General features: G+C 43.5%; 1 protein-coding gene across 1 annotated transcript in view; it reads left to right on the top strand.

Annotated features, from left to right (window-relative positions):
• VWF (von Willebrand factor) overlaps nt 1–15,339 on the top strand; it is a 141,943-nt gene extending 126,604 nt beyond the window's left edge. The window contains exons 48-52 of the mRNA XM_064591672.1: nt 11,306–11,404; nt 12,064–12,192; nt 12,716–12,755; nt 14,701–14,798; nt 15,015–15,339. Of these exons, the coding sequence (XP_064447742.1) occupies nt 11,306–11,404; nt 12,064–12,192; nt 12,716–12,755; nt 14,701–14,798; nt 15,015–15,203 (555 nt within the window). The 3' untranslated portion in view covers nt 15,204–15,339. The remainder of the gene's footprint in view (nt 1–11,305; nt 11,405–12,063; nt 12,193–12,715; nt 12,756–14,700; nt 14,799–15,014) is intronic.
• Nucleotides 15,340–17,320: the final 1,981 nt, after the last annotated feature.

The raw sequence follows: 17,320 nt of genomic DNA on the forward strand, positions 1-17,320 counted from the left end.
TATTTGTTCCATTTCTTTGAAAAAAGTGGATGGTATTTTGATGGGGATTGCATTGAATGTGTAGATTGCTCTAGGTAGCATTGACATCTTCACAATATTTGTTCTTCCAATCCATGAGCATGGAACGTTTTTCCATTTCTTTGTGTCTTCCTCAATTTCTTTCATGAGTATTTTATAGTTTTCTGAGTAAAGATCCTTTGTCTCTTTGGTTAGATTTATTCCTAGGTATCTTATGGTTTTGGGTGCAATTGTAAATGGGATCGACTCCTTAATTTCTCTTTCTTCTGTCTTGTTGTTGGTGTATAGGAATGCCACTGACTTCTGTGCATTGATTTTATATCCTGCCACGTTACTGAATTCCTGTATGAGTTCTAGCAGTTTTGGGGTGGAGTCTTTTGGGTTTTCCACATAAAGTATCATATCATCTGCAAAGAGTGAGAGTTTGACTTCTTCTTTGCCAATTTGGATGCCTTTGATTTCTTTTTGTTGTCTGATTGCTGTGGCTAGGACTTCCAATACTATGTTGAATAGCAGTGGTGATAGTGGACATCCCTGCCGCGTTCCTGACCTTAGGGGGAAAGCTCTCAGTTTTTCCCCATTGAGAATAATATTTGCTGTAGGTTTTTCATAGATGGCTTTTATGATATTGAGGTATGTACCCTCTATCCCTATACTCTGAAGAGTTTTGATCAAGAAAGGATGCTGTACTTTGTCAAAAGCTTTTTCTGCATCTATTGAGAGGATCATATGATTCTTGTTCTTTCCTTTGTTAATGTACTGTATCACATTGATTGATTTGCGGATGTTGAACCAACCTTGCAGCCCAGGGATAAATCCCACTTGGTCATGGTGAATAATCCTTTTAATGTACTGTTGGATCCTATTGGCTAGTAATTTGGTGAGAATTTTTGCATCCATGTTCATCAGGGATATTGGTCTGTAATTCTCCTTTTTGATGGGGTCTTTGTCTGGTTTGGGGATCAAGGTAATGCTGGCCTCATAAAATGAGTTTGGAAGTTTTCCTTCCGTTTCGATTTTTTGGAACAGTTTCAGAAGAATAGGTATTAATTCTTCTTGAAATGTTTGGTAGAATTCCCCTGGGAAGCCATCTGGCCCTGGGCTTTTGTTTTTTGGGAGATTTTTGATGACTGCTTCAATTTCCTTAGTGGTTATAGGTCTGTTCAGGTTTTCTATTTCATCCTGGTTCAGTTTTGGTAGTTGATACATCTCTAGGAATGCATCCATCTCTTCCAGGTTATCTAATTTGCTGGCATAGAGTTGCTCATAATATGTTCTTATAATTGTTTGTATTTCTTTGGTGTTGGTTGTGATCTCTCCTCTTTCATTCATGATTTTGTTGATTTGGGTCATTTCTCTTCTCTTTTTGATAAGTCTGGCCAGGGGTTTATCAATCTTGTTAATTCTTTCAAAGAACCAGCTCCTAGTTTCGTTGATCTGTTCTACTGTTCTTTTAGTTTCTATTTCATTGATTTCTGCTCTGATCTTTATGATTTCTCTTCTCCTGCTGGGTTTAGGCTTTATTTGCTGTTCTTTCTCCAGCTCCTTTAGGTGTAGGGTTAGGTTGTGTACTTGAGACCTTTCTTGTTTCTTGAGAAAGGCTTGTATTGCTATATACTTTCCTCTTAGGACTGCCTTTGCTGCATCCCAAAGATTTTGAACAGTTGTGTTTTCATTTTCATTGGTTTCCATGTATTTTTTTAATTCTTCTTTAATTTCCTGGTTGACCCATTCATTCTTCAGTAGGATGCTCTTTAGCCTCCATGTATTTGAGTTCTTTCCGACTTTCCTCTTGGGATTGAGTTCTAGTTTCAAAGCATTGTGGTCTGAAAATAGGCAGGGAATGATCCCAATCTTTTGGTACTGGTTGAGACCTGATTTATGACCTAGGATGTGATCTATTCTGGAGAATGTTCCATGGGCACTAGAGAAGAATGTGTATTCCGTTGCTTTGGGGTGGAATGTTCTGAATATGTCTGTGAAGTCCATTTGGTCCAGTGTGTCATTTAAAGTCTTTATTTCCTTGTTGATCTTTTGCTTAGATGATCTGTCCATTTCAGTGAGGGGGATGTTAAAGTCCCCCACTATTATTGTATTGTTGTTGATGTGTTTCTTTGCTTTTGTTATTAATTGCCTTATATAATTGGCTGCTCCCATGTTAGGGGCATAGATATTTACAATTGTTAGATCTTCTTGTTGGATAGATCCTTTAAGTATGATATAGTGTCCTTCCTCATCTCTTATTACAGTCTTTGGTTTAAAATCTAATTTGTCTGATATAAGGATTGCCACCCCAGCTTTCTTTTGGTGTCCATTAGCATGGTAAATGGTTTTCCACCCCCTCACTTTCAATCTGGGGATGTCTTTGGGTCTAAAATGAGTCTCTTGCAGACAGCATATCGATGGATCTTGTTTTTTAATCCAGTCTGTTAGCCTGTGTCTTTTGATTGGGGCATTTAGCCCATTTACATTCAAGGTAACTATTGAAAGATAGGAATTTAGTGCCATTGTATTGCCTGTAAGGTGACTGTTACCGTATATTGTCTGTGTTCCTTTCTGGTCTATGTTGCTTTTAGGGTCTCTCTTTGCTTAGAGGACCCCTTTCAAGATTTCCTGTAGGGCTGGTTTTGTGTTTGCAAATTCCTTTAGTTTTTGTTTGTCCTGGAAGCTTTTTATCTCTCCTTCAATTTTCAATGACAGCCTAGCTGGATAGAGTATTCTTGGCTGCATATTTTTCTCATTTAGTGCTCTGAATATATCCTGCCAGTCCTTTCTGGCCTGCCAGGTCTCTGTGGATAGGTCTGTTGCCAATCTAATGTTTCTACCATTGTAGGTTACATATCTCTTCTCCCGAGCTGCTTTCAGGATTTTCTCTTTGTCTCTGAGACTCGTAAGTTTTACTATTAGATGTCGGGGAGTTGACCTATTTTTATTGATTTTGAGAGGGGTTCTCTGTGCTTCCTGGATTTTCATGCCTGTTTCTTTCCCCAAATTAGGGAAGTTCTCTGCTATAATTTGCTCCATTATACCTTCTGCCCCTCTCTCTCTTTCTTCTTCTTCTGGGATCCCAATTATTCTAATGTTGTTTCGTCTTATGGTATCGCTTATCTCTCGAATTCTGCCCTCATGATCCAGTAGTTGTTTATCTCTCTTTTTCTCAGCTTCTTTATTTTCCAGCATTTCATCTTCTATATTACTGATTCTCTCTTCTGCCTCATTTATTCTAGCAGTTAGCGCCCCCAATTTTGATTGCACCTCATTAATAGCCTTTTTGATTTCTACTTGGTTGGATTTTAGCTCTTTTACTTCTCCAGAAAGAGTTTCTCTAATAACTTCCATATTTTTTTCAAGCCCAGCTAGTATCTTTAAAGTGATGATTCTGAACTCTAGATCTGACATCGTACTAATGTCCGTATTGAGTAGGTCCCTGGCAGTCGGTACTGCCTCTTGTTCTTTTTGTTGAGGTGATTTTTTCCGTCTCGTCATTTTGTGCAGAGGAGAATAGATTAATGAGAGAACAAAATGCTAGCAGAGTAACCACGTCCCCAGAAAATATACTCTAAACAAATCAGAAAAGACCTGAAGCAGTGGGATAAGAAGGGGAAAGAGAGAAAAAAGAAAAAGAAAAAAAAAGAAAAAGATAAAGATAAAAACAAAAACAAACAAAACAAAACAACAACAACAAAAGAAAAACCAGAATGTGATCAAATATGATCTATATGGTATATAGATCAGTGCCACACACTAGATTTGGGGTGTGTTTTGGTCTTTTAGAAGAAAGTGTCTCCCAAAATTTTAAAGAAAGAAAAAGATATATGTACAAAAATAAGGGTTGATATGATGAAGGGATAGAAAATGACTGTAAAAATGGAAATTATAAAAAATTTTATAAAAGGAATTGATAAGAAGTTGTTTGAAAAAGAAAGAAGAAGATTTAAAAAAAGAAAAAAGAAAAAGAAAAAAAAAGGGAGAGGATGTGATCAGGCAGGGGAATAGAAAACACCATATACTAGAGATTTAGGGTATATTTTAATCTGTTAGAAGAAACTATCTCAAAATTTTAAAGAGAGAACAACTTATATATATAAGCCAAAAATATGGGTAACTACTATGAAGGGATAGAATATGACTCTAAAAATGAAAAATAAAAATGTTTTTTTTTTAAAAAAAGGGATTGATAAGATGTTGTTTGAAAAAGGGAAAAAGAAAAATTCAAAAAGAAATAAAAAGACAAAAAGACAGTTAAAAAAAAAATTAACTTTAAAAGACTAAGGAATCATGGTAAAAAAGCCGTGAATTCTATGTGCAGTAGTCCCCTAGCGCTGGAGTTCTGCCGTTCTCATTGATCGGTAAACTTGGTCTTGGCTGGCTGTTCTCGCTGATCTTCTGGGGAGGGGCCTGTTGCCGTGGTTTCCAAATGTCTCTGCCGGAGGCGGAATTGCCCCGCCCTTGCCCCCTCCCGGCTAAGTCATCTGCTCAGGTTTGCTCTCCGGGGCTTTTGTTCCCTGCGAGCTTTCCGTACAGCTTTGGAGGCGGAGAGTGAAAATGGCAGCCTCCCAATCTCTGCCCTGGAGGAGCCGAGAACTTGGGGGCCCGCTCCTCAGTGCGCCCCCAGAGAAAAGCTGTCAGTCACTCCCGTCTCCCCGGTCTCCGGCCGCACTCCGTGCTCACCCGGCCCGTGACCGCGCGCCTCTATCTCTGGCACCCGACCCCGTGTGCAGTCTCCAAACCCAGCAGATCCCTGCGGTGCACTCCCGCGCGGCTCCTCCCGGGGGAGGAAGGTGAGTCTCCCCGGATCTGCCGCTTGTTGGGTCCCTGCTGGAGGAGCAGGGGCCCGACTGTGCCGCGGATCACGGTCAATGGCCACCCCGAGCTGAGAGCCCGCGCCTCAGCTCCGCCTCTGCGGCCGGCTTCCCTGCTCCGATACCTGGGAGCTCTGCCGCCCTCAGGCACCCCCGGTCCTTCTGTGACCCCGAGGGTCCTGAGACCACACTGTCCCGGAGGGTTCCACCCCCCGCTTAGCCACCAGAGTGACGTCCCTCGGCGGAGCAGACTTTTAAAAGTTCCGATTTTGTGCTCCGCGGCTCTATCACTTGCCAGAAGCGGCCGACGGAGGCCCCTCCCCCGCTGTCCAGCCTCCCGAATATCGCCTCGGATTCACTTCTCCGCACGTCCTACCTTCCAGAAAGTGGTCGCTTTTCTGTTCAGAAAGTTGTTGCTCTTCTTTTCTTTGATCTCCTGTTGGGTTTGTAGGTGTTCAGAATGGTTTGATCCCTATCCAGCTGAATTCCTGAGAGGAGACGAAATCCAGGTCTCCTACTCCTCCGCCATCTTGCTCCGCCCCCCCCCCTTCACACAACATTTTAAGAAGCATTACTACCATTCTTTGAAAACATTAAAAATTAATTTGTTAACAAATATTTATCAGACACTTACTATGTGTAAAATTCTATACAATATTCCTTGGAATGGGTGTACCCCAACCTATACTTTCATTCTTGGGCACTGAAGTGGTTTAAAATCTTTCACCCTGTTTCTGCCAGGTCATAATGACTATGCTCACTCTGAGGGTGGATTCTGAGAAGTGGAATCATCATTTCTAGTTGGGTAGATAAAAACCGGCATTTCAGTGCTTTAATTATGACTCAGCCCCACCTCACAGAGCCTTCTTCTGTGTTGGGGCTTCTGCTTTTTCGAAAACACAATTGGACAAATGAGTTCTTGTGAGCCAGAAGCACAGAATACAGTAATAGCTCTTTCAGACCGTGCAAATGGAGGGCTTTCCCCCTCAACTTTGCCAGGGAGCAGGCAGGCTCTGGGGCAGCGTCTGGGAGGAATCCTTCATATGAGTAGGAGCAGAGCCAGCCAGAGCGGAAGGGGACTTCAGGAGGATAGGGATGAAGAACGCTTGAGCAGGTCCTTTATATGGAGCGTTCTACATCTGTGTTCATCATGGCACTTGGCACAGAGTCATGCTCAAAGTAGGGGCTTAGTAAAATATCTGTGGAGTGAATGGGTCTATAGGAGACACAGCTATTTCTGAAAGAATGATTCAAAGAGAACATTCCTGCCTCAATTAGAACAAAGCCAACTAAGTACATGCTTTTTTTTTTTTTTTTTTAAATCACAGTTGCTGCTCTAGGATTTTGGGTCGTGTATGTGCATGTAACAGCTTCCCTAGAATACATGTCAGCTTGAATAGGGAATGAAATAATGCTGTGTGGAGTTTGTGGCATCTCTTTCACCTTGGATGTCCACTGAAATACAATCAGTGCAGCAAGAAGTCCCTACCAACAGCATCTCCAAGGAGCGCTTTCTAGAGGGCAAGCTGCTAACTCTCTAACAGCGCCCTCTAGTGGCCAGAAGGTGCCACAACAAGCTCCTGTGTGTCCATAGAAATCCAGCTTTTGAATCAATTCAGTCTAGATCTAGGTTTCAGTAGTTTTAAATCCATGGCCCTTTTTTTTAACTCTTCCTCCTTTCCTCCAAAATTGTGATATCCTCCATGGCAGTGTCCCCACTTCCTCCCTCTTGAGAACTGCTAGATCCATCCTCCTTCAATGTTATCTCTCAACTTTTCCTGAAAACTGCAATTGTCCCCATTCTAGTTCAGCATCCTTAACTGGTCTTGCCACTGTCTTCTGCTGTGAAGGTCAGAGAGGTCTCCTGCAGGTGAGGAGCTGTGGTGAATTAAGTTTAGGTAGGTCTGCTTGAACGCCCTACATCAGACTAAAGTGTTAATGTCACCATGTGAGTCCTTCATTTCCTCCCAGGGGAGACTGTGCTTATACCTAAAAGGAGACCTGTAGAAGGTGGTTTGTGCTGGTGGGTAGTACACATGAAGCTTGACCGGTGAACTCACAAGGAAAGCATGAGGAAGAGAGGTCCCCTGACATGGAATGCTGAGAAGGCACCTGCAGGGACATGACCATGAGCTGACCTTGAGCAGGGAGTTGAATATAGAGGACCTTCCGGGAAGGGGAATGGGGACCAGACTGGCAGATAGAAGTAAGAGTTAGAAGAGGACAGCAGGGGGAGGCAAGACTGGAAGGCTTTGAGCAGCTAATGCAATTTACGGGAAGGGCTATGAGACACAGACAGGGCAGTGTTCGCGGCATGACTGGTCAGGGGCAGGTGCCTGCTCCTGACTGGATGTTCGGGGGAAAGCCCATTCAGCAGTGCCGTACTCCATGTGTGCGTGTGTGCGTGTGTGTGCGTATGTCTGCCTATGGAGCCCAGAGCGCTGCCGGGAGTGGCCGTAAGCCCCGCAGGCTCAGAGAAGCCCTGTTACGTGGTGCAGCTGCATTCTGGCCTTCTAGGGCAGGGGACCTGCTGAGGGAATGTTTTCTTTGTTTACTCCTGCAAGTAGGTCCCCTCCCCCCTCCTACCTTGTTCCCAACTCCAAAAGCATTGCCGCTCTGTTACCTTCCACCCTCTTTTTCTTCCTGCTCTTTCTCTTTCCAAAACACCCTCTGCCTTTCCCTATTCTTGGCTTAATTGTGTCCTCTCCTCTCTGATGTGAAGGTTTTGTCTCCACCGCCCTGTCCCTTCACTTAGTGGCCCCCTCCTCCCTTTGTCCCCTGCCCACTCACTTCTCCTGTAAAGATTTTGTCCATTTTCCTCTCCTTGGGCCTGCTGAGCAGAGGCTGTTTCCTGGTGTCTTCTTCTAACACTCGCTGAAAAGAAGAACACCCAAATCCACACTCCCACAAAATCCTGCCCAATGTAAACCCTGTTTAATCTCCTCCTTCTGACTGTAATCACCCACACTAACTCATACTGTTTATTCCATTCCTTTCTTCCTGTCCTCTTTACCTCAGTCCTACACCTTCCAGGAATTGTACATTCTTGAAAATACAGTTTAAAGCTCACCGGTGAAAGATGACCTGATGCCTTAAACTCCAGCAGTGTCCTTCCCAGTTTGGAGCGTGTGGCCTGGACCCAGGAGCCCTAATTCTGTGCTGACTCCGCACTCACTGGCTTTCTGCACAACCTACTCCCTGACGACACATTGAGTTCAGAAGCTTGGTTTATGAGTAGCAAATTGTTTAAATTCATTCTGTGCAAGCTTACTGACTCCTAACCTTGCTTGCTGATTAGAAGCATTCAGCCCAAGTGCAATGAACAAGGGAGCAATGCAGAGAGGCCCACATTTTCTGTCTGAGGGCTCCAGACTGACTGGCTAGACCTTCATGTTAGGAAAACCTCAGGACCTGAATGAATGGATCTCCAAGTGGTTATTACTAAATGTGGCAAAACAAGAAAAAGAATGACATTGTAATTGGCTTCTCATATAATTCAATTTATTCTTTAAAAATGTTGTGAGATTATATCCCCCCCCTTCTTTTTTGGAGTGTTGGGTAGCATTAAAAGAGCTTTAATTTTGATGCAGTGATGAAGCAGCTGTTGGTAGCTTTTTGGTTTTTGTTTTATTAACATTGTTGAAAATCCTCTTACTTTGCAAGATAAAGAGTTGGTTGCCCTATGTTGTCTCCCAAATTTGGGGACATTTTTGCAAGATAGTGAAATCCTGTTGTCTGGAAGCTGCTGCTTTTTCCAGCTCAGATATAAATGAAGAACGTCACTTAAAGCCACTGTCAAGGAGTTCCTAGCTCAACTAATCTCAGTGAGTGCAGGAGGCCTACTTAGAGCCAGGTGCTGGGATACAATGACAACAGCATAGACTAGTTTGGAATTTACATGCCTCTCAGGGAGAACAAATGAAAATTTCAGATTGTGTTAAGTGTTATGAAGAGTATCTTTGTGTGTATGTGTGTTGTATCTTACAAGACCTTTCTGAGTAATGATATTTGAAATGATTATTGAAGGGTGAGAAAGAGCTAGTTATACAAAGCATGGGGAAGAGCATTCCAGGTAGAGGGATAACATACACAAAGTCTCTCAGGTGAGGAGGTTGGCATATTCATGGTCCTAGAAGATGCAAAGGGGTAGATTGTCAAAAGCAAGAGAATGGTTGTAGAAGAAAAGGTCATAAAATTAGGAAGGAAGGAACCATACAGGGCCTTGTAGAACATGCTAAGAAGATTGGATTTTATTCTGAATGCAATGGGAAGCCTTAGAAAGTCTTATTTTTAAAATTTTTGTAAAATTAATAATTTTTAAAAATCAGGATAGTTTACCTACAATAAAATGCACAGATATTAAGTACATAGTTTGATGACAAATGATAAATGGATAAGTCTGTGTAACCACTAAAATAGTAATATGAAGAAATGCAGTTAAAAGGCCCACAATAGGGGAGAGAAAATAAAATTCTAAACAAACAACTTGATTAAACCAAAAGAATATAGAAAATCATTAACAATAGAACAGATAACAGAGAAGACAACAAATAAAATGAATAGCAAAATGGGAGATTTAAACCCAACCATATCAATAATTACATTAAATGAAAATGGGCAAAACAAAATCCCAATAAAAAATGGAGATTGTCAGGCTTCGATAAAAAAGCAAGACCCAATTAGTATGCTGTTTACAAGAGGTGTGCTTTCAATTTTGTTTATTGTTACTATTTTTTAAAGTAAGCTCTACGCCTAATGTGGGGCTTGAACTCATGACCCCCAGATCAAGAGTCGCACACTCCACTGATTGTGTCAGCCAGGTGCCTCAAGATTTGTTTTCAATTTAGAGAGATGGAGAGATTGAAAATAAAAGGATGAAAAAAGATATGCCAGTCAATGCTAAGAATAAGAAAGCTGCAATGGATATATTAATACCACATAAAATGGACTGTAAAATGAGGAACGTTACCAAAAATAAAGAAGGTTATTTCATAATTATAAAAGAGTAGATTCATCATGAAGACACACAAATCTTAAATGTGTATGCATCTGGTAGCAGAGTTTCTAATATATGAAGCACACATTGAGATAACTAGAAATAGGCTTATCCACAACCTTATTTCATAATTCTAATGTTTTTTTCCTTAGTAATTGATAGAATAAGTAGGAAAAAAATCAGTAAAGATGTAGAAGATTTGGAAAACTGTATCCACCAACTTGACCTAATTGAAAATAATAGACTACTATAGTCCCCAAATGCAGAGCACACATTCTTCTCAAATGCACATGAAATTTTCACCTATCTGGACCAAATTCTGGACCATTAAAACGTCAATATATGTGCAAATTTTGAAATCATTTAGAGTACATTCACAATTAGATTGAAATTAGTAATGAGAAGGTATTTAGAAACATGCCACACCATTTGGAAATTAAATAAAATACGTTAAAATAATCCATGAGTCAAAGAAGAAATCACAAGGGAAGATAGAAAATATTTTGCCAGAGATAATAGCAGTTACTCCAGAGATTACAATATGCATCCTTAACTTATCATAGTCTACCTTGGTTTGATAATACACACTTCATGTATGATGTACTTTCCCCCCTATACTTTGTGCTATTGTTGTCACATAGCTTACTTCTACATGGGAAGTAAATTCACAAGATGTTATTTTTGCCATCCAGTGACTTTCAACAATTTTTAAAAATATTTTGTCAAGAATTTATAATCGTTGTCTATAGGAGATCAGCCCAATATAAGCTACTCTGCCATTACTAGAACCAGAACTCCATGGATTATTTTTAATCAAGAGGGTGACATGACTAGACTTATAAGAAAATACTTCTAGCAGATGTGTGGAGACCTACAGTATAGGGGCAAGAATGCAGGTAGAAGGACAAATAAAGACTGTTACTAGAGTCTAGTGGTATATGATGATTGCTTGGACTAGGTGATGACAGAGGACGTTAGTCATGACAAGCAGAGGTTGAGTTAGGCATTTTTGGCAAGATTTGGTGATGGGGTGGGGGAATGAGAAAAAAGAAAGAAGTCAAGGATGACTCCCAGATTTCTGGTTTTGAGCAACTGAGTAATGAAGCCATTTACCAAGGTAAGGTAGGACAGGAGAAGAATGAAATTTGGGACAAAAATCAAGTTGTATTTTGTATATAAGTCTTGAGAAGATAAGAGGATAAACAGTTGTCAAACAAACCATTGAATTTGTAAGTCTGGAACTCAAGGGAGAGGTCTAATTTAATAGGTCTGGCTGCTAGAACATGAACAAGATGTATGTATGTGGAGGGAAGGAATGCCATCTAGGGGACTGAGAACTGACAAAGGTTAAACAAGAGTTGAATGTTAAATTTCTGAGCTTTGGGTAAAACTTGCTGGATGGGAGAGATCAGAAACTAGAAAGGTAAGCCTACTTATGATCAGGGTATCCTGGGGGGTTAACCAAAGCTGATTTTTCTCCTGGATACAGGGTTACAAGGAAGAGAAGAACCAAGGTGAATGCTGTGGGAAGTGTCTGCCTACGGCTTGCACCATTCAGCTAAGAGGAGGACAGATCATGACACTGAAGGTGGGAGGAAGTTGAACTCATGTCACCACCTGGTTTCCTATTTTGGCATTTCTTCTTCAAGAAAGAGGGACTAAGTTTGGGTCAATATTAGCTTCACACCTATTTCTGATTTTACAGAGAAAAGATGGATAACCTATAGAAGGTACAAAATTTTCTCTTTGATTTAGTAATTTTTTCACTCTTCTTGACCAGAGCGTAGTTAGCATAAGGGCCATGATTTGGAGTTGGTTGATCATTAAGATTTCTTCCAGCCTTGATTGTCTATAAGACTGGATAGTCAATCAGGTGACGACAGTAAGTCTGATCTATGAGAGTGAAAATTGGTTGTTAGGGTGGTGGTGCCCTGGTTCATCTCCGGTTCAGTTATTGCTTTGCTAGTTTACCCTCACTATGTCTTAATTTTTTAAGCTTCTAGGTAGTCAGAAGAGTTTGGAGGGATTCTTTGCATTTATGCAGCCCTATTCACAGTAACTAAGCTGGGACTCCACTTCTATTGTGTGCTCTGGGTGTGGAGACTGTAGGTACTGTCTCAGTCTTGCTCCATAGTCCTCCAAATTGTTTCAACAACTTCAAGGAGTCAAGGTCATGGTTTGAAGTGTCTTTGCAGATCAAATACTGTCTTCAGATTTGCTCTACCCATTTCCCCTCTTTGTTTTCAGCATGATGAGATGCTCCAGGATGGCTGTGATAGCCACATCTGCAAGGTCAATGAGAGAGGAGAGTACATCTGGGAGAAGAGGGTCACAGGCTGCCCACCCTTTGATGAACACAAGTGTCTGGCCGAGGGAGTGAGTAGTTGCAGCTCAGGCCCTACTATTCTCTTGACCACTCCATCTTTGACTCTAAGAACAGAGTCCTCTGAACAGCATGGTCTTCTCTGACATGATGTCCCAGTGTCCAAGGGAGACCCCAGACCTAGTTTAAAAACCAATGAAGTTTCAAAATCAAAGCCTGTTGGAGAGACAAAACTCTATGCACTATATGGTGCTTTCAATAGATACCTTTCCCTTGGGGGAGACTGAATCTGTGATCCTTGAATGGGAGGGTGAGAGATCAAATGATTTCTAGTCTCTCCTGAGAATATGGTCCTGGTCATGCAACTGGGAGAGAATCTAGAATAATCAGAATTGAATCCAGCCTGGTCAGGTAGGATGGTCAGTCTGTTCCCAGTTGTGATAGTAATGCAGAGTTTATGTCTGGGGACTGAAGCTCTGGGCTGTGAGTCCAGAGCCAAGAATTGGCCTGGAATGACCCAGAAGTTGTCTGCTATGTCCTAGTTGTGCCTAATCTGGGACTTTGCTATTTTCTTAGGGGAAAATCATGAAAATTCCAGGCACCTGCTGTGACACATGTAAGTATATTACCAATAGCTTGTCCTTGAAATCTGTCAGACCAAGTCCAGGGACTGTTTTCTTTGGAGGAAGCTTGTTCTGGAAAGATAGTTCTTAACCATTGACGAATCACTAGGTTTAGTTCTGCAGGGAACCTCCACCCTCCCTGAATGTTCTTAGAGTGCCCCCTCCTCAAATTGCCACTCAAATCCCTGTGAAGCAGTTTCTTCCCTTTTTCCAAAACTCCTATTTCTATCCTCCTACCTGCCTTTTCCCTCCTAGAGACAGGGGTGGCTCACAGTCCCATCCTGAGACAATATCTTCTTTTTCCAACCAGAGCTCCTTGAAGAAAGGCACCCTTGGTCCATAATCTTGACAGAGCAGACACTCAAGACAAATGTATTCTTTGAGAGTCAGACAGCCACCTCCCAGAGAAAGAGAAGCCACCAGCTGGCTAACATCAGCTCCCCCTGTGGGCTGTGAGACCTGCAGGGGCAGAGAGCACAGAGTCTTCTCAAGAGTTCGTAAGACCAGTCTACATTGATTAACCTCCCCTTCTTCACTCTCGGCCCCTCATGGCCTTGCAGTTATGTTCTGCCAGTGGGTCCTTGTAGCTCTTAGCAGCAACTTTGGGGCCAGAGTCTACAAGGCTGCCCATCAGAGAGCAATCTCACCACATATTCCTGTGTTCACGAGCACCAGTAACTTTCTGAATCCTAGTGTTAGTGTCGTGGTCTCTGAATATAGAATCACTTGCCTGGGCTAATATTTTTTGGTTTTGGTTTAGTGCTTTGTGTTTTTTGTTTTATTTGGGGGTCTTGGGCCCATGTTCGGTATTGGGTAAAGAAAGGAAGAGTGAAAGCATGAATCATTCATTCTCTCCCTGATGACTAACTCTGACAAGTCCCTGCAATTGCTGTAAGCAGGTTGCAGATCAAGGAAACACGCTCCGAAAGCTACTCTTTCTGTGATTCCTATCTGCATAAATTTCAGAATGTTGAAGTCTGGAAACCATCAGGGAGAATGAATTCCCTCTGGGTACACTTTGCACATGGAATTTGGCCAAGAAAGAGTTATCTGCAAAACTAGCAGGGAGGCAGCAAGGGGCCTGTGTTGGTCAATATTTTCAGGAGAGTGGAGACCCTTCTTAAGGAGAGGAAGCCAGGCTCAGGGATTTAAATCTACAGTGAAAGAATATAGCATGTTGGCCTAAATATGTTTTCCTTATTCATTCTTTTAATGTGGTTGGCAGGCTTTCACTGTAAAATGAAGTTATTTGGAAGTTGGGAGGCAGGCTAATATGTAGTTAGGGTTGATTTAGTTTGGGAGCCATTCAAGAATGGAAGAGTCTCAGTGTTCAGATGGGGAATGGTGAGTTGGCATTAAATCTTAGAATTATCGGTGGGCCTAGTAGAGGTTCAGATCTGAATGCCACTAATCCTTGCCATGCCAGGGACCGGAGACAGCTATTCCCAAAGGGAGGACTCCATAAGGGAGTCCTAGAGATCCTCTTAGCCCCTTGTGTGGCCATGACATTTGCTTTTCCTCTTTTCTAAAGGCAAAGATAGATATTAGTTATATTTATTGACTACTTCATTGCCCATTAGCTTCCGGATATAGTTATAAGCATAAGAAGATTGCTCCAGTCATTATGGTTTTTAGAGTCTACAATTACATAAAAGCAAGTCTCATCCATCTACAACACCAACGCACAGTGGATCTAGGCTCCTCCTGCCATTAAAATTGTACCATTGAGTTAAACCCAGCCGCAACTATATCTCTGGATCGGAGGGCCAGGAGATTCTGAGGTGAACCAGGATAACTTAACTCCCCTCCTTGCAGCCGGCTTTGGTGATTTGGTTATTGTGAAACTGACCTTTTTCCAGTGAAGTGAGGGAAATGGGCCGGAGAGCATTCTATCGAATCTCAGCCAGGCCCCTGGCCCCATCTCTCACCGTCCTGTAGGTGAGGAGCTGGAATGCAAGGATATCACGGCCAGGCTGCGGTATGTCAAGGTGGGAGACTGTAAGTCGGAAGAGGAAGTGGACATTCATTACTGCGAGGTAAGGGGGCCCTGGCTTCAGTGAGGCCTGCGGGGGGAAGGGTGGGGTTATGTTTCCTGATCAAACATGCATAGAAATCGCAGCTAGCGGGATTTGGGTGTAATAGGACCATAAGGATAGTGGGCATGTCAGACTTCCCTGAGATGTCCCTTTGCAAATTGCCTAGCAGGAACTTCCGGCATTACAACGTGCCCCTCCCCCCCCATTCTGTCACAGGGTAAATGTGCCAGCAAAGCCTTGTACTCCATCGACACGGAGGATGTGCAGGACCAGTGCTTCTGCTGCTCGCCCACTCGCACGGAGCCCATGCAGGTGCCCCTGCGCTGCACCAACGGCTCCCTGGTCCACCACGAGATCCTCAACGCCATGCAGTGCAAATGCTCCCCCAGGAAGTGCAGCAAGTGAGGCCGCTGCCCTGGATGCCTGCTGTCACCTGCCTCACCCGAGACCGGGCCTGCCAGAGCACGGCTGCTCGCTCCTCGTGCTCCGCTCTTGGGCGCTCCTGAGCCCACAATAAAGGCCAATCTCTCCCCCTGCAAAAGGCTGATGGTTCACTGTGTCTACTAGGCTGAGATGACAGGGGTAGGCTGGGCCCGAGTTCCGAACCTGGTTCTGGGGGAGAAAGCACAGGGTCCATCTGGAAGCACTCCAGCCGCAGGCATGGCCAACCTCTGGGAAAAAGTGGTGTCTGCCTCCATGGGGTGGGGAGAGGATTGTGGGGGGCAGGCCTCCTCAGAACCCAGCCCAAATCCCCAAAGGGATTTGCTCAGGAACACTAGGTTCTCCAAGCTCTGGATCCAGGGGCTTCTGAACAGGCAGAGGGGTGGGCCCTGGGGCCAGGATCCTGCCAAGACAGACATGGTTATTGCCAGTGTGGCTGACCTTGGGGTGAAGGAGTTTGAGCAGGTATGCCAGGGTTTCTCTGAGCCCTTGGCTCCCTAAGTTCCCGTGTATTGTCAGTGGCCCTTGAGGGAAGAAGAGGTGCTGACGACTGACGGGACTTGAAAAGGGGTGCTGGCCAGTACAGGAACAGGGGCCCATCCAGCACAGGCTTGGCCATAGGGGATGAGCCCCAGACTTGCAGGCAGGCCTGGGTTCTACACATGACCCTTGTTCTGCTGTGTGGCCCCAAATAAGACCATTAGTGGTTCTCAGACTTAGTTTCCTCATCTGGAGAATAGGAACGTTAGTCTCACTCATGGGTGTGAGAGGGTAAAATACGGCTGAAATCTGGGGGTAACTGTAAATTGCTCTTTAATAACATAAGAAGTGACAAGAATAAAAATGAGGGGAAATCAAGGCTCAAAGTGGGGGGAATAAGTGTCTCTATTTTCAGTGGCAGAGCATTAGGGATTGACTTTATCCTGAGGAGGGAAAGAGCTGAGTTTCTTTTGGGCTGTATGCTGGATACCCAGGCCCTGCTTACTCCAGACATCTTTTAGTGGAAGGGTAGAGATAACACCAAACTTCACCCAGTCTCCAAATCACTAACCAGTAATGTCACTCTCAAGAACAGATTGTCCTTCTGTGGAGAGGACAATTTATGTGAAGAGTTTACATGTATATGCTGGCCAGATAGTGGAGACTCTAGCTGGGGAGAGAATACCCATGAGAATTAAGGGAATGCCCTGGGTTTATAACAAGAATTTGATGGAGAATTGACTTTCATTCCAGATCCATTTAGCACAGGAGAGACGCTGCTCACTGGAAGTGCTGCATGGTGGAGCTGGAAAGGATTTAGACATCATCCAATCCACTCTCCCCTCCCCCCACCGCCCCTTTACAGAGAATAAAAGCAGCTCAGAAAACTCGAGTGACTTGTCAAAGGTCACACAGTGGCTGGATGGCAGGTTCAGAATCCAGGTGCCTGACACCTAGGCAAGAACTCCCAGGCCACTCCACGAGAGCCACGCCATCCCTGTTGCTTACAGATTCGGTCCTCACGGGGCCCTGGAACCAGTGACTATGGCATTTCTAGGACTCACCCACTTCTGATAGTGTGGAGAATCACCCGGAGGGGAGATACACTACAGGCAAATGGTATGGATTGTGTTGAGCAGCTTTGGTGGGGAGCTTAGTCAGCAGAGGAAAGGAAGAATGGATAGAAGTTTTATATAACTGCTCAATAATTCACAGGTTGTCATCGGTCCGTCCAGCACCTCGCCTCCAGCTTTGAGTAGGCTCTGAGGTCTCTGTAGGAAACCAGATCCAGGGGCAGGGAATTACCTATCTCTCTTCTTACTGATTGCCTAACACTCTACCTGGGGATGAGGTGTTACTGGAGGCATGGGCCATAGAGAAACTCAGCAGGGAGGCTACCTCTCCAGCCTAAGGTGTCAATTTTCCAACCCCCTGTGCCTCCATAGCTTGAATTTCTCCTCAGATTTACTGATAGGACAATTCACTGTCAAGAAAAAAGCCAAATCAGAAAAACTGTATGTTTTGATTTTTAAAAAATGGCAGGGAGCAGGGTAAGGAGGCTGCAAACAGAGAAAGCGGCAGTGGGGGTGTGTCTCGGCCAC

This window comes from Mirounga angustirostris, unplaced genomic scaffold (assembly GCF_029215605.1).
Source record: "Mirounga angustirostris isolate CCGP_5_RB_7025 unplaced genomic scaffold, mMirAng1.0.hap1 SCAF_5, whole genome shotgun sequence".
Classification (NCBI taxonomy): domain Eukaryota; kingdom Metazoa; phylum Chordata; class Mammalia; order Carnivora; family Phocidae; genus Mirounga; species Mirounga angustirostris.